General features: G+C 44.6%; 1 protein-coding gene across 1 annotated transcript; it reads left to right on the forward strand.

The window, feature by feature from the left end:
- Positions 1-1,316: 1,316 nt before the first annotated feature.
- On the forward strand, positions 1,317-24,416 carry EIF4EBP2 (eukaryotic translation initiation factor 4E binding protein 2). The gene is made up of 3 exons (XM_035137761.2): positions 1,317-1,759; positions 12,064-12,240; positions 14,422-24,416. The coding sequence occupies exons 1-3, from the start codon at positions 1,612-1,614 to the stop codon at positions 14,451-14,453; spliced, it is 357 nt and encodes a 118-aa protein (XP_034993652.1). The 5' UTR covers positions 1,317-1,611; the 3' UTR covers positions 14,454-24,416.
- The last annotated feature ends 2,104 nt before the right edge of the window (positions 24,417-26,520 follow it).

The raw sequence follows: 26,520 nt of genomic DNA on the forward strand, positions 1-26,520 counted from the left end.
GTACACTTAAACTCACCAGTGAGTCCTGGTGTGACACAGGATTTACAGGTTTACTTCTATTACTCTCCAGCAAAATATGATTTCTTTTCTAGAACTGCCTTGTTCAAGGTCAAGAGCATAAAGTTTATCTGGTACATTTGACCTTCCGCCTTGTTATTAAGTATGTTGCCATGTGTGCCAAAAGAAACATTCATTCTTTTTTTACCTATGGTGATGAAGAATTACATAATAGAGAAAAATAAATAAACACCAGCCTGCATTCAGGCTCTATTAAGGATCGTTTCAAAATCTGATGTTACTCAATAGAGCCCAAGACTACTTCTTACTTTCGAGTAAATCCCCACTTTGCTCAATGGGACTTTCTGCCAGAGACCCACTCACATGGTTGTTTATCCCTGCCACAGAAGGGTGGTGGTCAACCACGTTTTACTCAAGAGCAGACCCACTGAAATTAATGAACCTGGCTAAGGAAATTAATCTCAGTGGGTCTGTTCTGAGAAAAAACTTGGCTGACTACCATCCTAAGTTGCTGTTCTCAAGTAAACACAAATATGACAGACGCACAGTAGCTGGCTGTTTACAGGGCCTCCTGGGCTATATGTGCAAAGGATGTCCGCATTCAGAGCTGCCTACTTGAATAAAATATTGGGTGGGGGCTTAGGTAAGCCCCACCTTACATAGCCCCTCAGAATTTGCGGCATATACACACGATTTGAATGGCAATGCCCAGCAACGTTTTTGGGAGGGACTCGACCCCCTCAAATATTTTATTTGGGGGACTCTGAAGGGCCTTCAGCCCGTAAGTTTGCTCCTATGTCTGCATTCATCCAGCAGTTGTGCACAGCATCAAAAAATGCAAAGGAGATCTTTGGTTTTCTTTTTGGTTTATTGATTTTCAGTTACAAAAGAATTTGACACAACCACGGAGAGAAAAGATACGATCAACAACAACAACAACAGGTTGGAGCACAGAGCCATCACAAAACAAAAAAGGGGAAAAATATAACAGAAGCAATCCCAGATCCTCGTTTCAGAGGGGCTTGCCCGTGGCTCCAGAGCACGAGGCCAGCTTCGCCTTCCTGCCCCCGGCGCGGCCTGGGAGGCGAAGAAAACAGCCCGAGCGGAGCCAGGCCTTCTCGCTCCGACGCCGGGCGTTGTGTTTACACGGGAGGAAAGCCCGCTAAGGCTTTTTTGCACGCCCAAGCAACCGCTCCGTCCCCCGACACGCCGCTCCTGCCTGAAGCAGCAGCAAGCGCGGCCCTCCCACCCGGCCACTCCTCCGCCGCCGCTGCCCCGTGTCCCCGCCTCCCCTGGCGGCCCCCTCGTTTCCTGCTGCTGGCGGAGGCCGAGGGAGAAGGTGGCGGTGGAGGCGGTGGACGGAGGACAAGAAGCGCCCCGCAGCCGGAGCGAGAGTCGTCCGCGGAGGAAGCGAAGCAGCAGCAGCGCCGCCGCCGCCCCCACCACCTCCTCCTCCTCCCGCTTTCCTTTCGTGTGTGTGTGTTTGTGTGCATTTGCTCCACTGCCGCCCCCTTCCTCCTCCTCCTCCGCTTCCCTTTGCAGCCCCTTCGCGTCTCTTCCTCCCCGCAGCCCGGGACAATAGAAGCAAGGGAGATGTCCTCCTCCGGCGGGGGCGGCGGCCACCAGCACAGCCAGAGCCGCGCCATTCCCACCCGGACGGTGCTCATCAACGACTCCTCGCAGCTACCTCATGACTATTGCACCACGCCCGGGGGGACGCTGTTCTCCACCACGCCCGGAGGTAACATCAGAGCAGTAATAATAATCCTCATCATCTTGATGCGCACGGACCTTGCCAGGAATTGTCTTTTGCGCATATGCTAGCGGGCATTGCAAAAGGGGGCGCGAGCGCGCGGGGTGGGGCGCCCTATAGGTCGGGGTGCAGGGAGGAAGAAAAGGAGGCGTTGCAGGCGCGCGCGCGAGCGAACATGGCCAGCTAGGCTTTAAAAAGGGGGACGAGGCCTCCAGAGGCGAGACGGGGTGGGCGTGTAATTTTTTTCTCTGTCTCCCCTTAATAACGTTGAGGAGGAAGTTGGGAAGCTAAGTCGCTATCGCAGAGTCTCCAGGCCATATGCTGGAAGTCCCCTTCGGTGGGACTTGCTCTGCCCGGGTCTGCAGGGGGCCCGCAAGAAAGACGCGTGTTGGCGCGCGCCCCGACTCATGGCGGCGAGGCGGTTCTCTCCCCCTCGTTGCCCGAAAGGGGACGCGGCTTTGGTGTACAAAGCATGGTGGGGAAGGGGGAGTTTGCCCTGTCTCCTCTCCCCGCCCCACTTCCCGTCGTTAGTTTGCATTGCCGCTTTCCCGGGCCGACCCGGGTCTAGCTAGGCCGCGCTCCCGGTGCGCGGGGCTGCTGGCGCGAGTTATTTGTAAACAAGGCCCAGGGGCCTCGAGGAAAAAGCCCGTGACGGTTGCACAATAGCAGGGGAGGAGCGCCGAGGCGGGCGGGGGATTTCTCCGACAGCTGCAGCCCCTGCAGGGAGACGGAGCGCCGGCTCCGCCGAGGGGTCGGCCAGCCTCCCAAGACGGGGAGATCGAGGGATCCCGACCAAAAGAAACCGTGGAAGGATAACCCTTTTGCAGAGCTAGCGGGGATACGGATTGTGCCGCCACGTTGTTGTGCCAGCCATGTTTTGCACAAGCCTCATCTGTTCAGGCCTGTCCCTGGGAATTCAGCCTGCTGCTGCTTTCCTTAATGACTTTGTTTTAAAATTTAAAAGGCTCCGTCACCAGAGCCTCTGCGATCTTGTATGTTTTAAAAGGCATAAAGGGTCTCTGCCACTCCTGCATGGCCCTATAGTAAAATAAACTCCTTTGCTCCACCCTGAATAATTTATAAATGTTGTATTCTGTGGCATTTTACATGCATTGAATACATGAGGTATGACTGTACTGTACTGGCAGAAAGGTATGAAGGCAAGGCAAGCAAGATTCCTCATTTTACTGGTTGAGAGCTGGTTTGAGATTCCAGAACAGAGCAGGGTTTCTCTCACTCCCCCCCCTCCCCCAGTTGGGTAGGCATTGCACTTTTTCTGGTTCACAGCCCAAAGCTCATTGCTGAAAAATGTGGAAGTAGGTCCTGCATTCTGAGCTGTTTCTTTCTGAAAGACAAGACGAAAACAATGTGTAGGGCCTTGGAACCTGCTGCTTCTCTGTAGCCCAGACATTAAGACTTGGCCTGAAGTTTAGTTTCCAGCCACTTAAAAAGGCAGGCATTAGCAACTTTGCCCACCTTTCTTTTCATTATCTATGCTTGAAATGCTGAATTGCAAATTATGGTAGCATGTGGCTTCCATGGCATTAGAATCATTGCAGCTAACGAAGTTGGATCTGGACCTCAAAAGCAGGTGACACAATAAATATTTCAAGTCCTTAAGCCATAAAGTTTAAGGTGTCAAAATGTTCTTCATTTCATAAACTAAATGGTGACACTGTGCCAGTTCCATACCATTCATCTCTTCCCAACTTATCCTTCATGCCTGCCTTTGGCTGCTATTCATGTCATGCACACATGCTACTTTGATTTATGCATATGTAGGCATTATAGAGTGTGGGGCCCCTAAACCCTAGAAATTGATAAATGACAGAATTTTGATGATTTGGGATGTGAAGGGAGAAACACAAATTGCAGAGGAATTCCTGGGCTAGTCTATGCAAAACTACTGGCCAAGCTAGGGCCATTAAGAAACCATTGGGGGCCTTTGGCAGTGCAAAACAACTGCCCTCCCCCTTGCCCTGAGGTGTGAACAGAGACAGGGGTTTGGAAGGTTGACGGGTAACTGTGTGTTTGAGGTGTCAGAAAAAGGGAGTCTTGGTAGCAAGGATTTCTGGGAAGGAGAAGGAGGAAGAGAGATTGGAATCCATCTTTGGGCACTCCAGGACTTCTCTGGTGTACAAGCCTCTCTTGAAATGACTGTGCTGTGAGATCTGTACTCCCTCCATGCAGACTGAAGGTGAATAAACCATATTTCTTAAAGCTACAACAGTCCGCCATGTCTCAATTCTCCAAAGGAACACAGACCCTGGGAGCGTGCCTGGAACCCCATAGGCTTTTGCCACCAATTGGCAGAGAAAGGGGGAGGCACCCAACTTTTATAACTTAGAATTGCAGCCTTTCTTGCTACCCACTTTGCCGAGTCCTGGCAGGCTTGTAGGTTTAAAAAAGCTGCTTAATTTTACCTTTGCATGCAGCTAAAATTGCACCTCTTTGGAACGGGGCTACCTGTGAGCCTTCAAAAGGCCTTCTTATGGAGTTGCCGCTTTCCTTTTTTCAGTAGTAGATTCCCCTCATGAACTCACTGCTTCCTGTGTATTCTGCTTTTCCTCTTTTAATCTAATCATTCCAAATTACTTGTGATTTTGGACAGTACTCATCTGTTTCTTTGACACATGTTAATTTGCTGTCCTGTATGTCTGCGAAGGCTGCCTGCTGGATGAAAGTAATAGGAAGGGGTGTTATGCATAAAACAGTGACTGGAACCTCATTTCAACCTCCTTCACAGCAGCCTTCTAGAAGCCACATGCCTCTGGTTGGCAAGGCCAGAGGTGAAAGTGGGTGGAGCAAATAATGTAAATGTTACCACTGTACTAGTTTCCTTGCTCCAGGCAAGCAAAAAGCATTATCAGAACTCAAGGGCACATTCCTCCAAGGCAAAACGAGGGTGCCAAGTAGGGTTTGTGGGGTTTGTGGCTTGGTATGGGGGTTGCTATGAGGAGAGCCCCAGAAGCCAAGTAGAGCAGTGTAGGGGGCTGCGTCTGCCCTCCTGACCTGAGGTTCCCCATCCCTGGCATAGAAAGTGCCAGGTTGCAATTTTTTTATTCTGTTTTGATCCAAACTTGCTGTGATTGGGGATTTAACTAATTAAAATCAGTGACACGTTCATGCACTTAATATAGCCGTTAATATTCTACGCTTAGAACAAAATGTCCTCCAGTGATTAATTCAGTTATAATGGTAATGTTTTATTTGTGCACATTTAGAGCTCATGCAGATCATATATAACAGGGGTGGCCACCTCCCAAGAGACTCTGATCTACTCACAGAGTTAAAAACTGGGAGTGATCTACCCCCTTTGGGGGGGGGGTTCAGGTCAAAGCTGTTGAGTTTTTTTAAGGAAGGGAAGCCCTGGTTTTTGGGGGTTTAGGTCAAACTTGTTGAGCTTCTTTTAGGAGGGAGGGAGGCCCATTTTTGTTTAGGGCTTCAGGTCATAGTTCAGCTTTTTTTTAGGGAGGAGGAAATTTTTGGGTGAGCTTTTTTTTAGGGGTGCCAGTGATCTACCAGTGATCTACCACAGACATCCAGTGATCTACTGGTAGATCACAATCTACCTGTTGGACGTGCCTGATATATAACATTACAGTTCTCTAAAACAGGTTTGGGGAACTTCTGTCCCTCTAGATCAGGGGTCCCCAGACTTACCGGCGTTTGGGCCGGTTCCCACCGCGCCGATCGCGCGGCGGGCCGGCGGGCGGGGGAGTGCGTGCCCGTGCGCATGCGCACGGGCGCTTACTGGCGCGGCGGCACGCTTCCAGGGTGGGAAAAGCGCCGAAAATCCGTTGTGCGCATGCGCGTGGGCCTCCCCCGACCCGGAAGTGCACCAGAAATGACTTCTTCCGGGTCGGGAGAGGCCCATACGCATGCGCACAAAGGATTTTCGGCGCTTTTTTCCCAACCCGGAAGAGCGCTGCCGCGCTGCGCACCGTAAGAGCGGGCGGCAGCGGTGGGCGGCGGGGGTCGTCGCGGGCCGGATTGGCAGGCTAATTGGGCCGCATCCGGCCCCCGGGCCGTAGTCTGGGGACCCCTGCTCTAGATGTTGCTAAACCACAACTCCCATCATACCTGGCCATTGGCCATGCTGGCTGGGGCTGAGGGGAGTTGTAGTTCAAAGCATCTGGAGCCTACTGAGTTGGGTAAGGCTGCACTAGATTCTAGTGCCTGTTGGTTTGGGGGATTTCTATAAGAAAAATTGGGCTAGGTTTTCCTTGCTCTGTTCCAGCAAGATACTTGCATTCTTGAGTAAAAGTGCATACTTGGGGGTCACTTGTCTATAAAGATGTAAGAAATCCGTACAAATACAATATCTTGCTTTATCATTTTAAAATTCTTTACTGGACAAGGGGGTTCTTTCCTTCCTTCCTTCTTAAAGGTAAGCCATGCTAAACTGGTCGACCTACCCTTATCTTACTGAATCTTCCTAGGTCGTTCCTATACTGAAATAATCATGAAAAAGGACAGAGCCTGCAGATGAAGCTGCCCTGTCTGCAGTTTGGCTTTGAAAACAATGTTAGGTGCCTGATACTATGATTCTGTGATCTCCAAACACTCATATTTTCATACTTTGAACCCGGGGTCATGTTTTGCTAGGCCACTTCTACTGTTCCAGGAATTGGAGCAAAATGGCAAGCATCAGAAATTGAATATTACTCCTGAGTGTAGCTGTAGATGTGTAAAGGAGAAGGGACTTAGAAGGACAAAGTATCAGCTTCTTAGGAGTGCCAGCAGTCATGAGGAGAAGGGGCAAAAAAACACAGAAATTTAGCAACATTTGGATTTGGTTCCCCAGCTTATACAGAGTTTCTTCTGTTTTGATAGAAGACAAATTCCATGCTCATTCTGATTTTGTTTTGTTTCGTTTGAAAGCACTGAGTGTGCCTTACTACCTGCTATGGACACTGGAACGTTGCCCAGGTCAACAACGGGTGGGTGGAATTAGATGGGTTCCAGGAGCAAAGAGACATGAATGTTCAAGTATTAACACTTCTGCTGAAACCTGCCTTGAAAAGTAACCTCTCAGCAGGCCTCTTAGGAGCCTTGTGGGCTGAAAACTTCAAAACCACAGTGTATGTGTCCCCACCCCCACCCCCCCGGCCCCAAATTCAGGCAAGTTGCCTGCTTATTTTCCAAGAACTGAAGAATATTGCCACCAGATAATCACAATCGTAATAAAAATTCCAATAGCATTTCTAGCTTTGTGCTTTGGAGAGGCAATGACTGTTCCTTGTGCCCCATCCCTCATATGTAGCTGCTAAGAAGATCTTTAATTTATAATCACTACAGGCAATCCTTGCTCAGTGACAATAGGCCTCACCACCCTGTCTTCAAGTTCAAGGGAGAAAGTAGCTTTCAGGCTCATTATTCCCTCTGGATTAAAGCTGCAAAACACAAGACACGTGTGCAAATACTTCGTTTCAGACTGCTGCGTTGCTTGGGGCGGTCAAGATCAAGGGCCCAGAGTTCCGAGACTGTTCAGGCGCAGAGATAAACCGATAAGCTAGCACATAAAAATAAACTTTGTGTGCATGTTTGGGGTGAGAGGTAGACTACGGGATCAGAATCATTCTTGTTGACCTCAGTTTCCCTGAGCTTGTAGTCTTGTGTTTGTTCTGTTGTTCAAACACGAAGAGGAGTTTTTCTTTTGGTACAGAATACAAAGTATTTTTGTTGCCAAGTAGCCCGCCCATGGGTGAGACATTTGAAATGAACAATGAAAATGGGGGCAAAATTGCATTATGCTGCTTTTTCGGGAACTCTGTTTGGGATGGTGGAATAAGTGAGCTGGCAGATTTGGCTAGGAAAAACCCTTACATTGCAATGCAGCATTGCAAACGCGCTGTTCGCCTCTCCCCCAGTATTATTGCTTATCTTGGACCGTAGTGGGTAGGGTATATTTTGGCCCTGTACTTTATTTTACTTATTCAAAGCTACAGTTTACACATACTGTGTATATCAAGTTTGAGTTTCATAAAGCCACCACACTGGGGGGGGGGGAGTTTATGGATTATAACTTTTAGTTCAGTTCAGTTATGGGTAGAATTTAACAGCTTCTTTTTCAATAGTATTTCCAAGTGATCAGCTATTCTAATACGTGCTTCTAACCCTCAGCTTGCACCTCTCAGTTTCAAATGCCTTTGCTTACTTTCCTTTTCGTATCTGTATTTTAATGAGGTTAATGACCAGAAAAATGACTACGAAACTGGCCCTTGAGCTGTTCCTCAGTGTCAACCGCAGCATCTGTTGGTTGCATTGCTGTCAGCAGAGAACATAACAGAACCCACAGAGCTGCCTTTTAGCCGGCCCTTCTCCTTCAAGTTGGCTTTTGGGACAAGTTATGCGTCTAAATTCCATCGCTTGCAGTGCCTTCACATATAATGGGGACTGTTACGCGGACATTAAACTACTACTTTAAAGGCAATGCCACTGAACTCAGTGGTACCTTTTCCAAGTTAAATGTGATTGTTACGGGGAAAATTCGTCGGCCAGAGCCTGCGGGTCCCTGCGGAACAAAGAAGGAGTCCAGCCACCAACCGGAGCAAATAACGTAGACCAAGGTTTATTGCGCAACAGGTTCAAAGAGGAATTGAACCCTGAGCATGGGGCAACGTTGACTTTTAGAACTTCCCACCACATCCCAGGATACAGTTCGCACAGCATCATTGATGCATCATTTTTACATCACTGACATGTCACCAAAGGGGAGGGGTAGACAGGGGTTACACTACTGTAGTTCAGCCTTGACACACATGTCCATACAAGTCCTTGGTTCAAGATTAGCATAGGCAAACAACTCTGAAGCACCACCACCCAAAGTACAATAGAACGTCCTTTGCATGTTTGGACCCCTGGACAAGTCTGCTGATGGGATTAAGCTTTCCTTGGCCAGAGATCAGCTCAGCAATTGTCACCTCTGGGCACTTCCTGGAGTCCCTTTTTCAAGGGCAAAATAGCCTTGGAATGGAGGGAACTGGCATAGGAGTTGATTTTATATGATTTTTAAAGCTACGTAGGTAACTTCCCTGAGCTGTCAAGTCGAAAGGATAAATTTATAACATTTAACATCTTTAAAGATGTGCTGCCCCCGCCCCCCCCGTAATTTCTGTAACAGTGATCAAAGTGTAGGATTGCAAGACTGAGCTGGGTCAGCTAGTAATTTAGGAAGGAAATACTTTTCAGCAACAGAATAGACATCTTTGTGGAAGTTACCAGGCCGGGGTGGGGGTGGGGGAGACATCTCCTGACCATACTTTTGCCTGTCCCCACTCCTCCTTCAGCAGAAATCTCTGAGCTCAAGTCCAGCAATTGGAACAAAATGTATAAATTGCATATTTTTTCTTCCAATTCTTTATCCTTGCTGTTCGTGTCCTCTTGCAGAAATGGGGAGTTTTGTGTTCTGATTTATTGTAAACTGGCTTTAGAATAAATACTGCAGAATAAAAAATGGGAGAGCTGCAGAAAAAAGGCTATGAAGCAGAGAGAATAGGTTCCTGGGAATGTGCTAAATGTCAACAGCAACAGGTGGTTACTGGAAACCTCAAGTGCCTTCTTTCTAGGTTCTTAAACTGAAACGACTTAAATGTTTTCAGTATTTTCTCTTAAAAAGCTGTTAGGATTTTGTGCATGTTATTTTAATCTTGTAAATAGGCCTGCAAAAGTTGCTATCCCTCAAGCCTTGCTCCTGTGTACCTTTTAAATACCTGCCTTTAGTCAGTTTTGTAACATTTGTGGCCTGAAAGAAAGGTTGGCAGTGCAGGGAACAATTCTTGTCTTGTTTACAAAAGCTTCCTTTGCTGTTCCATTAGAAATGTTGCTTACCTTTCACAGCTGATCTGGGCGAGTGGTTGTTTACAAGCCTGGGTTGTTCAGTTTCTGCATTACCTCTGCATCCTAGGAATGTGCACAAACGGTGCTGTTATAAGGGTTTCACGCTTCTAATCTTAGTGCTGCATGATTCATCGTAAGGGAGGAAGCAGTTGCTTAGCTGTGTTGGGCCCAAGCCATTAAAGGGCTCTTAGGTCCCACAGTAAAAGCCACAGTTTGGTTGTTTGTAGTACTTCTGCAGCCACTCAAGCCATTTTGTTTACTGACTGCAGAAGGAAACTGGAGGCTCAGGTGTATAGCTCCAAAATTGAGCCAAATGATGAAGATGGGATTTAAGAAGTGCAAGAGGTAAATATGTGACCAGATATGGGGAGTGGGTGGGTTGGAAGAGAAGTATGTTCCATGTGCTTCCCTGCCTCCCTGTTAAGTCTTTAAAAGTCGCCTCCTGTTTCTGAAGTGTTCAGCCTTGCCTCACTTTTCTCCCTTTCACATACAGAGATGGAATTCATTCCAGACTGGTGCCCCTTGGTTTCATTCAAACCAAACAACCGGATAACTGCTCTTGAAACTTTACAGCACTGTTGTTCAGATAACAGCTCTGCTCTTACTGTGAAATGAAGCAGAGTTCATAATATTGCCTTCCAAAAGGAGCTCTGTGGTAACAGAGAACAGCTTGTTTGACCACGAGAATTTCCTGTAAATAAACAGTCCCCAGAGTTTTATTGTTATGTGGCATGTTGTCAGAGACAGGGTTAGAAACTGGGATAGAAAAACTAGGAGCCAAATGGCTTCTGGGACCTGGGTTGTGGGTGCCAAAAGAGAATGTTTGATCACCACTTTGGGGAAGGGGGGTGTCGGCAGCACTCCTTATTCTTTTGAGAAGCATGAATTAATATGCAATTCACATGACACATTCCCTGTTTCTCCTAAAATAAGACGTAGCCATAATATAAGCCATACCCTGAAAATAAGCCATAGTGATAGGCAGTTCAACATTGTAGGTTAAACTGTATCATATTTAATTTTAAAAAATAAGACATCCCCTGAAAATAAGCCATAGTGTATTTTTTTGAGGAAAAATAAATATAAGACGGTGTCTTATTTTCAGAGAAACATGGTTATTATCACATTTTTAGCAGAAATGGTTAATGTATGTTTAATTTGGTGTTACAGTGAAAATATTGGTACCATACTTCAGTTTTCAAAACACTCTAGTCTTTGTTAAACTCCTTAATATATATTCTCTCCTGGTGCAAAAAATGGCAGCTACACTTTTTGAAGTGCTCGCAAATGGAGAATCTTTAGGCACAAAATGCACCTGGCGCCCTGCTAATTTTGAACCCTGGTCAGAGACACAAACTTCTCTGTTTTCTCCTTGTATTCATAGAATCATAGAATTGTAGAGTTGGAAGGGTCCCTGAGGATCATTCTAGTCCAACCGCCTGCAATGCAGAAATATACAGCTGTCCCATATGGGGACCGAATCTGTGACCTTTGTGCTATCAGCACCATGCTTTAACCAACTGAGTTAGCCAGGCATCTCAGATTAGAACATGAACTCTGCTGGATTTGAGACCAAGGTCTATCTAGTCCAGCGTGCTGTTTCTCTCAGTGGTCGATGTCTGAAACTACCAAGAAACCACAGGCAGGGCATTAAAGCAAGTCTCTTCCCCCTGTTGTGTTGCCCTCAGCTCCTGGTATTCCAAGGCACGTTGCCTCTCAGCATCCCTTCCTGTTGAACTGATGTGAAAACCACATGCACCCTTAACAGGACTGCAGGGAAGCAACATGAGGAGTCTCCGTCTATATCTATATCTATATCTACATGCTACACATGTAGTCAGATGTGGCATCTTTAGAATATATAGATAAGAAAACTGGTTTTCATCTCTCCTAGGAAATTGGCATCCATGCATCGTAGTCAGTGAATGCTGTTTCTTTAAAAAGAAAATAGAGCCATACCCACTCAACGTGAAAATGACAGTCTGTTGATTCAACTTGCAGTACAGTTCTAAGTCTGTTCACTCAGATATAAGCCCTAGTTTGTTCAATGGTAGGGTTCCCATATTTAAAAAAAGTTAAAACTAGGATAGCCCGGAAGTTGTTGAGCTTTCTTTAGACGAACCCCTGTGTTGTTTTACAATAAACACAATTTTTCGATTGAATTGCCTAAGATCTAGAACAAAGCACCACCTTTCGGGGACACACACACACACACACACACACACACACACACACACCCCGACGTCAATTCCGGACATATGGCAGCCCTATTCATTGGGATTTATTCCCTTCTAAAGAAGTTTACTATTTGCAGCAAATTAATTAGCAAACTGATGAGAGCTTGTATAAAGACTTGGGCCTTACTTGAGTTATTATATGAGTATTGTTTGTAACCTCATCTATTGGAAAACGATTCTGATAGGCCAATTATCTTCTTCCCCCGCCCCCAGGTACCCGAATCATCTATGACCGCAAGTTTCTGTTAGATCGCCGGAATTCTCCCATGGCTCAGACTCCTCCTTGCCACCTTCCAAATATCCCAGGAGTTACCAGCCCTGGTACAATGACTGAGGATTCCAAAGTGGAAGTAAACAACCTGAACAATCATGATGGGAAACCTATAATTGGTAAGAGCATAGCTGGAAGTAAGGCACATTTTGTTGTATAACTTTTCCATGATCGACTCTTAGGGTTTCGTAAAGTTTTGCTTCAAAAATCATGTCATTCCTTTCCTCAGGGCAGCATATATCCTTTTATTTCAAAGTTGTGGGATGTAGTGCTTTTCTTTGCCTTCAAGGAGCCTCTGCGTATGGAGTGCAGACTCCGTGAACGGTTGCACTGATCTTGTGGGGGTTGCTTATATGCTGAATTTTCGCCCTTAGGCTATTAGAGGCTCTGTAAAAGCCTCAGTTGATTGACAAACAGGAAACTGCCTCCTATTCTGTCATAACTATTTCACATTGGTGAATTACTAGAAGATTGTAGGTCACACAATCTCCACCTTCCCAATGTTATATTTTGATAACATAACTTGCTCGCATAGACTAACTGGAGCATGAAATATCCATTAGGAGAGCTAGATTTCAAGCCATCCATTAGGACTATTGGCTGCAAGCGTGTATTTAGGCTAAATGGGAGTTGGACAGCAAACCTATAGTAGGGGAAATGAGTCCAGTGGCATCTGGCATGCATTTTAATACAGTGGTACCTTTACTTACGAATTTAATGCATTCCGAACGCACATTTGTAAGTCAAAAAAATGTGTAAGTCGAATCCCATAGGAATGCATTGGGAGAAAAAAATTCGTAAGTAGAAGCAACCCTATCTAAAAATTCGTAAGTAGAAAAAATCCTATCTAAACCGCATCCAAGATGACGGGCGGAGCTCCATTCGTAAGTAGAAACATTCGTAAGTAGAGTTATTCGTAAGTAGAGGGATTTGACTGGTCCCAAACATGAGTTATTGGTAATTGTATTTAAAAATGGTAATAAATGTGTGGATTTTGTGATGTACAGGCATAACACCAGGAAGATAGTGATCAAGTTCACAGCAGAAACATAGTTCAGAGCATGCTATATGTATGTTCTGTATACTGTATATGCTTAAAGTTCTGCCCCCTGCTTCAGCGATGATAACAATAATTAACACAAAATCAGATCAAACAAATTGGTAAACAGCAGAATTCTAAAAATAGGGTGGCAGATACAAAGAATAAAAAGCAACTTAGCTGACTAGTCTTGGGAAATAGAAAGGTTTTCACTTGGTGCCTGGAAAAGGGATTGTCAAACTGCAGCCCTCCTGAAGTTGTTGGACTACAACTTCCATCCTATATGATCATTGGCCATAGGGGCTAGGGTTCATAGGATGGAAATTGGAGCCAAGGTTTAAAAAAGGGGGGGGGAGGATTCAACCACCAATCACAAAAGAGAAACACACATTATTTCAAGCAAAAAAGGGTGGGGGATAAAAGAATGTAAAATGATATGGTTTTGTGGTTGGTGGGTTTTTTTTGTTTTTTGTTTTGCAATGAATGAACTAAAACAAATAGTATTCCCCATCCCTGGGAGAAAAGCCTTGTAAAGTTAAGGCAAGAGATGGTCAACTTTAGGCTTACCATACAATCCCATCAGCCTCTGCCAGTATTGCCAGTGGTTAGTTGTGCTCCAGAAACGTCCTCAGGGCCACGATTTCCTCATCGCTGCGCTAGAATGAAGTAGCACAGTCTTGAGGATGTAGAATAAACTGTACCACTTGAGGATACAAAAAGTGTATACAGACTTGTATGGATTGGTATTTTTTCATATTTTTTAATTCTTTCTCTCTCTCTCTCTCTCTCTCTCTCTCTCTCTCTCTCTCTCTCTGTGTGTGTGTGTGTGTGTGTGTGTGTGTGTGTGTGTGTGTGTGAATAAAAGTGACAAAATGAGGAGTTTTGCTCCACATTATGAATTATATATATGCATATATAAACACCAGCAGCTGCATACTCTGTCTGGAAATGATTCCAGACCAGTCCTTTTTGCTGTGCTGTTTTTCTACTTAGAAGGAATTTTGTATTATTTTTAATGCACTTTTGTGTGTGTGTGTGTGTGTGTGCGCGCGTACACACACACACACCCCACAACTACAACTACAATCTGAACAGCACACACCCCTGTCTCCTATATGTATTAATGAGGCCTGCTTCAAATGTCATGGAGGGCTGACAGAGAAACTCGCTGTGCCTCTTAGGAGGACACTTCAAACTGTACACGCATGATGCTTCCTCAACCCACCCCTTACTGACTTGCGTGCTCTTGTCCTTCAACCAGGTGATGATGCTCAGTTTGAGATGGACATCTGATCTTCCATGATGGGCAACCATGGGGAGACAGCAACTCCCGATCACCTGTGCACATCTGATTTGGCCAACAGGATCAACAACTGAAGGATGGAAGAAGAAGAAGAAGCTGTTTTCCACTGGAATCTTCACTTCAGCTTTTGAAGTGCCAAAGGATAAGAGGACTATTCACCCCCCTCCCCTTGATTCCCATTAGCCATGCAATGCTCCCCCCCTCCTTTGCTGCCCCCACACTTTTTGTTTTTAACCCTTTCATCTCCCTGGTTTGTGACTGAATGGAAACCCATGGTAAATTTATAGAGCTAATGATTGTCCGTTGGCTTCTCGCACTTTAGAGACAACTTATAAAATCATGCACACGCGAGAACTTGGCTTCCATCAGCATTTGGATAATTATTGCAAAAAACAAAACACAAAAAAGGGCCACGGAAGGGGTGGATATATGCTTGAAGGGACACAACATTGCCGTTGTTCTCCTCTCCCTTAACTGCTGTCAATTTAATCCCAGTTGGTAACCTGTTTCTGCGTATCTTTCATTTGTGTGTACAGTGAACTCACTTGGGTTCCTCCGCTTCTCCTTACTAATTGGTATATCTCTGCACTTGGTGGGGTTCTGTCTTGTACAAGGGCTTTGCTGTGACGCCTTTCCAAATTACAAGTTCCTATCCTGTTCCTTTTAGAAGAACAGGTGGGAAACCTAGAAAGAACCACCAATCAATTTCCTCCTAGTGCCTCTTAGAAACTCCCCATTTCAAAAAAACAAAAACACCCCTTCTCTTTTCAGCTTCCTAATTTGAACCCATCAGTGTTAAAGGAGAACCACATTTCGTTCTGACTTAATACTATACTTGATGGTCCTCTGGACTGTTTGTCCTCAAGTCTACTCTTCCCATTTTTGCTGCTGTTAACATCTGCCGGATTCTTTCCAAGTCTACTATTGTGCCAAAAGGACTAATGGAAACACCCTGGCTGTGCTTGACTAGAATAGGCTTTGCAAGAGTCTAGTGCTCTTGCATAAGCTTGGGACACCCTAAGATTTACTTACTGGGCTGTTGGAATATTCTGATTTCATGGTGTGTGACTTCAGAGGATTTGGGGCGGCAGGCAATCAAAAGGTTAGTGAGCCTATTGGAGCAAAACCACCCAGCTGTGATCCTGTTCACCCATCTTCTTGCACATTTCCTGAATTCACACATTACTAAATCAGCTGGGAGAGCAGGCAGCAAGGTACCCTTTAGTTGCTGATGGTCTCACTTAATTTGATTCTTATGGCTGAACTGCTTGCCTGGGCTTGAAAGGGAGAGAGACCACTCATCATGGGAATTACAAGGCAGGCAGGCTACCTTGTGAGAGTGGATGAGTTCATGCCTTGGTTGTGGTGCTAGCCCATAACTTGAAATGTGTAAAAATGCATCTCCCTAAGGCTGCAATATTCTGTCACGTTTAATTGGCTAGACCGATCCATTAAAACCCATTTTCTTGAGTAAAAAAGACAAACCTTTTTTAATCTTGACTATTTTTAGCATGAGTACCTAGCAAAACCTACATGCAGGCAGCCAAAGAGACACAACAGGAAGGAATGTTTCGAATATGATACTGCTTATGAGACATGGCGTGCATCAATATGCCAGGTATGTTAAGTTTCCCTCCCTGCAAACAATTTTTATTAATGCACACAGTTGGTAGGTTGATTTACATCACTCCGTGCATGTTTACTTGGAAGTAAGTTGGGCTTGGAACACACAAAAAGCATGTTCAAGAAGACAGCTGCTAAGGTTCCTTTGCTTAGATGTCAGCCTTCTCACAGGTACCAAGCGTTTGATGGTTGCAGCGGTTCATACGGTATCAGCAGTGCTTTTTTTCTGGGGGGATGCAGGGGAACGCATACCCTAGCCTAAACATTTTGTGAATCTAAGTTTGGCCTCATTGAGGGGCAGTATTTCAATATGTGTAGGAAAATGAGAGTACCCCTAAACATTTTTTTTTTAAAAAAAAGCACTGGGTATCAGTATGCCATGGCGCCCCCTCTTTCCTGGGGCAGCATCTCACCCTGCTCTGGCAGTGTTTGCAAATGGGATGAGTGGATGTCACAGTGTGATGTGGCAATTTCCCCCAAAGGATTTCATTCGGTTGTAGCTTGGTAGTTGTAGCACGGTGTACCCCAGCCTCAGGGAAAGTGGCAGCCACGCTATACTTGTAACTTCTGAATCGGTCCTGGGAGTTAAGCTGAACACAAATGAATGGATATCAGTGACAGAGAAAACTTTCAACACATGAACTCATCCCTTGGAATAGAATTCTGCCCCTAACATCTCTTCTATAAATTGGCAAAGATCTTTCCTCTTCTTGCGATTTAAAAGGGAGGGTTTAGTAACTGGGGTTTTTTCCCTTTTTGCCTGCACTAAAATGTGAATATAGGAGCAAAATTGCTTTGTAACTGTTGATCTCTCAGGAATAGGCTCTGCTTGCAATGTTTCTGGGGAAGGCAACACTGCCCCTTAGAAGTGGTGGTGGTGCAAAAGCGAACTAAGCTGTGATAAGCAGAGGGGGTGCTATTTAGCCGCGTTGCAAAACTTCCTGATTTTGCTTTGTTTTTGGTCAGGGTAGTTCTGAAGTGCACTATTAAGTCCAGCCCAGAATCAGGGCACAGTTGAATTGTCATCCTTCCTCTTGCATAATTGCCAGCAGTTGTTTCTGGAACCTCGTCTGCTTTTCTGTTGATGAGGCAGAACAGAGACCGTTTGCTCTGCAATGCTGACAGTAGTAGAACTCGGATTTGTCTATGGCCTAAGCCAATTTAGGCTGCAGTCGTAACCCCATTTACCTGGGAGTAAGCCCTGTTGAATTCAGCAGGACTTAACTTCAGGGTAGACATCGTTCGGAATGCGCTGTTAGTTGGTGAGGTGGAGGAAGAGGAGGAGAAGGGCTGTACTTCAATTTCTAAGGGGTTTACATACTATGAAAGACATTTGGTAGTACCATTCCTTCCACTTCATAACAGAAAGTATATCCCTTAGCATGAAATGCATCAGGACTTCCTATGTGTCACAATCAGTTTAGTTGCTGCTGCTGTTGCCTCCCTAATCTTTTGGACAAAGATAAGGAAAGAAAGGCTATTTGAATAGTTCAGTGTAGGTGATCCGATTTCTCTCCCTTGTTCTGCACCAAGTTTCCTGCATGTCTCCAGGCAAGTCTCTCTGTGCCTCAATTCCACACTTGTTAAGATGGGGACAATAGACTTCTACCTCACAGGGTTGTTGTGAGGATAAATTGGTAGATATTTGCGAGGCACTCACCCCCCTCCAAAAAAACAAACCCCTGGCACAAGTGCCAAGAAGAAACCAATAAATCTTACATTTCTTTTAATACCCAGCCAGGTGGTTCAGTCTTGGCCATGAAAGAAGAAAGGTTGCTAGCATCTCCTGGATTATTTCCCTATAGTGAACAACTTAGTTTTTAAGAGAGCATCATTTTGATGGAACAAAGGTTGAGGCCAGCAACAGTTGCTCTGAGAGCTGAATGGGCTAAGGCAGGCATCCCCCAAACTGTGGCCCTCCAGATGTTTTGGCCTACAACTCCCATGATCCCTAGCTAACAGGACCAGTGGTCAGGGATGATGGGAATTGTAGTCCAAAACATCTGGAGGGCCACAGTTTGGGGATGCCTGGGCTAAGGGCTCCTTGGTGCCTTTCCTCTGCAGAGGCTATGTCAGAGGTTTATCCCCTTTGTGCATTTCATTTGCCCAGTCCCTTTTTGCTTGTGACCTGAGTAGCCAAGCTGCCCAGGGAGAGAACTTTTTCTGGGGAGATGGCAGAAAGTCCTTTCCCTGTGACTCTGCTGAAGAAAAGGGCTGAGATAACAGCATAGGGATTGGGGGAGCTATATGGAAGGGCCCTGGGCTGCCTGCTGCCCATCACTTCTCTAGCATACAGCAGTGCTGGGCCGAGCCAACTGAGCATTAAGCCTACACAGCAGCCTTTATCGTTCTGGCTGTCTAGTTTGAAGGAGGGGAGAGAGTCCTTTAAATGCCAGTGCCGTTGCAGTTCTCTGTACAGTCTTCTTGCTGCACCATTTCATTCAGAGCTGCATCTTATGCTTCCAAGTGGTGCTCCAGTTTATGCAAAGATCAAACCAATTCCCCATCAGGTTATGAGTTGTGCTGATTGAACAATCACAAATACATATTCAGTGGCTTGCCATTTTAAGACGACAGAACACACAGGCACTCAGAACATGCCCTTTCCCGTTACTATTAATCCTGATTCCAAGATACAAACTAATATATATTTTGGGGGTTATTTACCGCTTTCAGTCAGGTGAGACAATGGAAATTGTTTCTGGCCTGTGTTCCTGATACAGGCGGCCGTGTTGCATCACAGATGCTGCAGGGCAGTATTTTGATTAGTAAATACATTTCGGGGGTCGAGCAGTTTTTAGGACCCTGGAACTCATTTTTTTTAAGATGCGGGAAGGAGAGAAGAATTGGTCCCATGGGGATAATTTTAGTAGCTTCATGAAACCAAATGATGCGCCCCAGCCAATCATTAGACTTAAGATGAGGCAGCTTTTGAAATGGCTCTCCTGGTCTCTGTTTCCCCAAATGTAATCAAAGGAATGCAACCTGCCAAATTAACTTTTAAAAACATTCTTCTTCAAAGAGTTGGTGCACTAAGCAGTTCAACACCGCATGCAGAAGACTTGTTTTGTAAATCACTGTTACTGCTCTGGTCATTTGTGGCACTTGTCTGTAGTTGACCAGAGGAAATTTTCGCAGAAGCTGGTTTAGTCTTTTAGGCTGTTTCAGTAATGCAGGCATATGCGGGCAGAAAGGCTAGTACAAGTCATTTCATGGACAACTGCAAGGCTGGATATAACATTGGGTAATCTGAACATCTTTATTTAAAAATTGTGCCTCTTCCAACAGTTTCCTCTTGGAAGCTAGCAGGGGGAGCAAATAGGGCAGGTCTTCATATTGGTTAGTTTATTCTATCCTAAAACATAGACTTTTTTTGTTGAAAAAGGAAAGTGTCCTGAAGTGCCAGAGATTTGAGTTGTATTGGAAGAGCCCGTTGAAAATAAGAAGCTGTCATTTCCTTCTGTTCCCGGCTCTGCTCAGTGATGTGCCGTTAATTGCATCCCTTAAATTGCCGACTTCTTAAAAAAAAAATTTAAAAAAGTTTTCAGGTTAAAACAACAATGCAGAATTGGGACCCTTTATATACAGGTCATCCTCCTTCAGTGCTCCAAGAATCCATGGAAGTAGGATTTCTAATCAAACCTTCCCTTGAATATTGCATCACATACTGTAGTTCTAGGTGTCTGCAGCCAAAGGATCTACTTTTTTTTTTTTGCCTTGAGAAAACTGATTAGCCAATTAAATATATCTTTTAAACCTGCTGGCCCCTCTCTTTGACCTAGTTGTATTGAAAAGCACATTATTCTTTCCTCCCCCCCCCTAAAAAAATAGTAAAGGTATTCCTTCCTCATTTATGAATGTGGCTACTATAGAGGTATGCAGTGCCTATAGGAATTCTGCAAGGCCTATAGAAACCCGTCTTACAGCCTGATCCTGTGCATGCTTACTTGGAAGTAAGCCCCAATGAGTCCGCATAAGGTTGCAGCCCTAGCAGTTACACCAGCTGCTTATTGAGTTTTCCTTCTTGGTTTGCGTTTTGTGTTTTGATAATAGCATAGTACATCATCATCCCATTACAAGATCCCATTAAGCTCTTGTAACTTATGGAAATATAAATCTTCATTGGCATGGAGCCCAAATGAATTCCAAGGGCCCCTACATCATTTTGACAGTTTGGAGCTAATGGAACGGATTACAGTCCACCATATGGAAAGTTGCACCTTTTCTAAAAACAACAACAGTGCAGTTTTCTGCAACTGCACTGAGGAATGGTGTTTAACCCTCTGCAGTCACTTAAAAATGTTTGCTGCTGACTTTTATGCTGTAATGATGTTACTTGAAAGATTTCTACTTGATGGCTGAGTGAGTAAAAAGTTAACAAACAAACAAAAGAACCTGACAGCAAGTTAGTATTTTTATACCCACGAACTCAAAACTGCAATTACTTTATATTGTGTCTTCCTCACAATGTCACCACCAAAGCTATACGATGGGTGTTTGGATTTCGTTTTATCTTGCTTTTTAAAAGCATCTTCGGGTGGCTGAGACTCCCAAGTGCTGTTGTGACAACTCTGATCTATACCAGTCATTTTAGATTAACGGGGCTGCAATATTTAGTCTATCAAACATTTTGGTCAGCTGAAAAAAGGCAACAGTAGATTGCAAAAATAAACTCTAATACAAGCACTTATACAAATTGCAGTGAAAACACCCATTTTAGAGCTTCCCAAAAAAAAAAATTGTGAGAGAAAAGGGGTAATATATCTTTTAAGGCGATGTTACCCTTTATTTGGTATGTTTTTTTTAAAAAAGCTATTGTATATGCAGATATATGCAGTTGTAATTAGTTACCTGACTAAAACTTAACAATCAGCTAATATTTATTTAATCACTTGACAGCCTTATTGATCAGTCTATATCAGCTTGTCTTTATGCACACTAGTAAGTGGTGAGTCAGGGATGGCTAACGTCTGTATTCTGTGGCTGTTCTGGAGGCCAGAAATGTGTTTTGCCTCCCAAACTGGATGGCCAGGCAGATTCTGTAATAAATGGTGCAATCTTCTTGCAGTAAAGGGGCATCACAGTTGTGTCTGAGCCCAGACATTGCATGCAAAAAGCCAAAGAGAGTTGTAGCATGAACCGTATCTCTTGCATACCCCCCTTGCAAACATCCCCCCCCCTTTAGTGCTGAAATTGTAGGATACATTTTACTATGCCTTTGATTAAAGTACATTAGTGCCACTAGCTAATACAGTATTGGAAGATTGGGAATTATGAGGCTACCCTGGAAGAAGGAATAGAGCTGCCCTTATCGCCTAGTGTAGTAAGGAAGCAAATTGTGGCTTCAAACATTGCGACGTTAAGAAGACACATCTGATGTGGGGCAGGGGGAGCAACCACTGAAAAAGAAACCCCAATGACGGGGCAGTGGTATATGATTTTGGGGCATGTTGCCAGAAATACCTAGATAACATGCATTTTGGGTGTGCCTTCATTCTGAGATAACAGAGAATGTGTACAAAACGCCATGCAAAAAAATAGGGTAAATGTGGTGCATACATTGGCTGAAACCTGTGATAGGAGTAGCAGTTTTCTGCTTCTACTTGGCTTCAAAACTTCCAGCTTTCTGACATAACTGCCACTGAAAGGAAAATGTGCCAGGAGGCCTTGAGCCTCTACTATGCCTTATGTTTCCAACACCCTTCCTTACCTATACATAAGAAACGAGTATTCAAGCTCCAACACCTGACCGTCCTTGTTTCTACGTTAAGTCTTGCATCGTGAGTTTCTTGTTGCAATAATAAGTCAGATCCTGGGTTTTCAAAGAGCACTGTTGTTGCCCCTTAGCTAAAATTGGACATTGGGGCTTGCTATACCTGTAAGAACCCTTACAGCCCTCAAGAATTGTCGCTTTAGTAAGCTTTTTGTTCTTACACCTTTGTATTTGGGAACCACCAACTGGCTTTCGCAACCAAGGGTTTGGTGCAGATGAGTCTTGAGTGGAGTAGAAAGATTGGGAATCGAGCCAGTACAGCGGATGTCGCAACCCGCAGCACTGCATCTGCGCACGCACGGGTTGCAATTTGGCGCTTCTGCGCATGCGCAAAGCGCGATTTAGTGCTTCTGCCCGAGCGCCAAAACCTGGAAGTAACCCATTCCGGTCTGTAACCCGAGGTATGACTGTATTTCATTTTAAAGGGGGGCGATTGTGATGGTCTGGAATCAGGAGTCTTACCAGGAATATGTAGTTTCACTTTTGCTTAATTTCCCCCATGGGTAAATTCTGATAGGTAGCTCACTGACTCATACACATCACCGGTTTTTGTGACGTGGACTAGAATTGAAGATATTCAAGTACTTACCATTGTTAACGTCTACTGTGACTTACTTCTGTTGTATTACTAACACCTTTAGTGTACTGAACCAACAGCAACATAATGGATGCTTATATGTGGCCTTGGAATCTGTTCTGTGTTGTGCTGGAGTACCACATTTATTGACTTCGAAGCCACCTTTGGAAAAGTTGGCCAAATCAGTGGTGGAGTTCTTCGTACTGTCACCAAAGATCACTTGCACAGCGTTGTATCAAGTTGTGCAAGTATTTCCACCAAGGCCCCAATTAAAAATCACAGTCACTATTACTTTTAAGTGTCACATTCTACGGTATTGGGTTGTGTACATAGGATGTGAGTTGCTTGTGGGATTTACCATTGTCAATCAACGTAAGGCACTGGAAGGGATGCTAGTTTCCTTAAGACACCCAGGGAAGATTTGAGATTTCACATCAGTAGGCCATTTCTTGCCCTGGCTCCCTTCAGGCAACCAACACCCATTTCACTCTGGGGAGTGACATTCTAATGTCAGCCTTGGGTTCCGGCTGTCCGCTGCCATTGTAGCTCTGATACTTCTCTTTGCAATTTCTGGTGCCTCTCAACCATAGATGATACTGTCCTTGAAATTTCAATAGATTGTTTTATTTCCACTAGTATAGTTAGCCATTGATTATATTCAGTATTTCACTTTGGGTCTCAGGACTGTGCTAAAACATTCTGGAGTAGTTTTGTAGTTGGGATATTTAGGCGTTAAAGATGAAGAGATGTTTCAATCCCTTCCCCCCCCCATTTGTGCTAATTTTATTTCTCTCTAAATGTACTTGGCGGATTGATGTAGCAATGAGTTTTAACTCAGTTTTTCTTTCTCTCCTTGGGCTGGGAGAATAGTCCCTCCTGCATTTCCATAATTGTTCATAATGGTAAAATAGTTCATACAGGAAACCTTGATAGGCATTTTGAGAAGTAAACTTTGTTTATGCCCCTGCGTCATTCTGTGAACTGAACTTGATCTGGATTTACAGAAATTAGCTGCTCCTTGTGCACATTCTGTGTGGCAATGATCTGCTTGCCTTTTTCTTTTCTTTTTGTCTCCTTCATCCTGACGTTATGCTGCACAGAAAGCTTGATAGCTTGAAAGATTGGCTTTTGATAGTCATCAGCAAAATTGGGTAACTGGAGAATTGTGAATCTAGTGTGGAGAAAGGGTGAGTGCAAAAATAAATATGTATATGTATGTGGGTGGATGCTTATATACACACACAAATATATATAAATATATATAAAAATATATGAATTTTTAGAGAAATAAAGAACTGTGTTGATGCTTTTAATGCAGGGAGAAATTTTACTTAGGGCTGATCATAGGGAATATCTGGTTTAGCAGAGCATATATTTCACAAAACCAGCTTTACAACATCCAAGGATAATTTTATCTTGATCCCAAAATGCAAATGCGGCAGGAACCAGGTATAAAAAGTATGTGTGCGAATCAAATAAGATGTGGAAGATTTCATCAGCATCTTGGTCTGTGTTTACATCAAGAACACAACAGGACTTCCCTTCCTCCTCTTGCAATCTCCCTCTCTCTTGTCAATCTGCATCTCTGCAGGATGGTAATCCAGTGTGCCTTTCTTCACCTTAGACAGGAGAAGAATTATTAACATTTGCGGGGCAGCTTGTTTTCTGGGTTTTTGTGGCCTCCTCGGGAGAAGTGTGGAGGCTGCTGCCAATAAAATTACTGAATGTCCCTGACAATTTTTTTTTAAAAAAATGGTTATACCTGTCTCCTTCCTATTTACTGACCATTTCCTTCCTCACCCTCCATATTATGTCTTTCTTTAAATGTAATCTTGGTTTAAAAGAAAACAGAAGTCGTCTGAACAATCCTTGGGCTACTTCTGTACAAATCTGGTTTTTACTGAAACAGGTGTTTAGGGAAAACACTCTCACCAATGGTTGCTGTTACCATGAGATCAATAAAGATATTGATTATATCAAGCTACAGTGTCGTGTGTTTTTCCGTATTGAAGCAGTAAGAAAATGTGGGGTTGAGGATAGCAAAAGCCAGAGCTGAGCACCACATTTCTCCTTGAAGAAATAAAACTCGAAAGAAATACAGAATAATGGGCAATAATTTGATTTGTAGTGAATTATTATATAGCATATAATAATTACCAAGAGACCTTCAACATCCATCATTTTGTTCGTCATCACAAATTCCTTGCTAGATAGGCTGACGTTACTGTTAACTATTGTGTTAGAACTGGTAGTACTGAATAATGCAATAGGCCATTCACTTTGAGAACCTGTTTTCCCCCCAACAGATGGGAGAAGAATACCAATAATCAATGGCTTGTATTTTCTTTGATATTTTCTTGTGAACCTAAATCGGGATCAGAACATTTAGATCTTGTTTTAGGAGGAAGTTCATCCTTCTTCACTAAAACAAAGACATCTCCATCATCATTGGCATAAAGGTTTTCTCATTTATTCCCGTTTCTTTTTTCAGGAACATGAGGTTGATTTCCTGCATAAATTTTACCTATCAAGAGTAACAATATAGATATATTTTAACGCTGATTTATTAAACAAGACACCCTGCTCTTACATGGAGTTCCCAGTGGTCTCTCAAATTAGTGGCCAGGTCCACACTCGATTAGCTTCAGAATGCAATAACTTCTGGTACCCACAGTCCATACACCAGCTCCCAGTTACAATATTTACAGTCTACTGAATGTTTATGGCATTGGAGTGATGCTCTTATTTGGCTACAGCCATTCATAATCAGAAACTCTTTTCAATGAAAAGTGTTACCAAGGGCCAGCCTTTTCAATCAGAGAAGTGTTATATCTGCCTCAAAAGTATGAGTCTTGCAAAAACTGGCTGACTAATGAACAGCAGCTGGCTGCCTCTCTTGTCAATACTGACACCCTCAAATTTAGCTTCATGAAGCCCCGGGATTCTGAGGAAGTGGGGAATACAGTGCAAAAGTCCTGTTGCCTGACTGGGGTTGGGAAGGAGATACAAGGAGACCATAGTGGCGCTGGGGTGGGATGCAGTATGTGTGATTCACAGAGCTTTCTTCTAGAGGACACATGGTGGTCTGTTTTCTACTGCACTGAACTGAGAGCACGTCCTGTGTGGTCTCAACTTGAGCATCCCCTTGCCAAACTCAGTGTAGCAGCTCCTGCTTTAGTTATTCTAGTCTAAGTAATAACTTATTGCTTCAGTTATTCTGCTTACTTTCTTAAGTAACATACAACAGGAACAGGTGCCTGTGGAGTGTGTGTTGGGGGGAGAGATAAAAAGAGAGGTGAAAGAGAGAGACCCATCCTCACCTTAATTCACCACTGCCCTTCACCTGGCCAGGTGGGCACCATCATCTGCCTTGTCCGGCTCCTTGTTCCCAAGGACGTACGCCCAGTCAAGACGATGACATTTGCTTACTGTATGATGGCACTTTTGGGGAAGGGCGCCCCACCACCATGGGGGACAACTTGAATAAAATTGAGGGGGCAGGTGAGCCCCGCCCTGTGTAATTGATTACATGATGTGGTGCATGCACACTATTTGAATGGGGATGCCCATCAACTTTGGGGGGCTCTATCCTGGGCCTGAAGGGACCTTGGCCCCTATACACACACCGTATAAGAGATTGCACAGGAGGAAGAAAGGGAGAAGCGTCCTTCCCTGCCCTGCTTGGCCTGCAGCCTCACGGGGCTCCTCCTGCGGTCACTTTTTGCGCCACTCCCGCCGAGAGAAGATGCAGCCTCCTCCTCCTCCTCCTCCTCCGCAGCAAGGATTGCCTGGGTCGTGCTGGCCAGGCCAGCGACGGTGCCTCCTCTGCCCTGACTTGCTGCTTCTGTTTCGCAGGCCATGCGGGCTCCAGGGGAAAGGGCGGGCAGCGCAGGAGCTACGCGCGCAAGGCGCCAAGACTGAAAGGGAAGAAAGTGCGCGCACAGGGGAAAGCGGAGAGGAATGGAGGTCTGCAGGCTTGGGGGTGGGGGAGGGAGGGGTGCAGCAAAACAGTGAAAGGGGGAGAGCAGGCTACACTCTCACCAAAACTGAGACGACCAGTACATTTTTGTCCCACCTATCAGCT

This window comes from Zootoca vivipara, chromosome 5, assembly GCF_963506605.1.
Source record: "Zootoca vivipara chromosome 5, rZooViv1.1, whole genome shotgun sequence".
NCBI lineage: Eukaryota > Metazoa > Chordata > Lepidosauria > Squamata > Lacertidae > Zootoca > Zootoca vivipara.

What these genes read in the sequence shown, in the direction of transcription:
- EIF4EBP2 (XM_035137761.2), top strand. Translation starts at nt 1,612, where the DNA reads ATGTCCTCCTCCGGCGGGGGCGGCGGCCACCAGCACAGCCAGAGCCGC. An exon ending in GTTCTCCACCACGCCCGGAG is followed by an intron (nt 1,760 to 12,063) that starts GTAACATCAGAG and finishes CCCCGCCCCCAG; the next exon opens with GTACCCGAATCATCTATGAC. An exon ending in TGATGGGAAACCTATAATTG is followed by an intron (nt 12,241 to 14,421) that starts GTAAGAGCATAG and finishes TCCTTCAACCAG; the next exon opens with GTGATGATGCTCAGTTTGAG.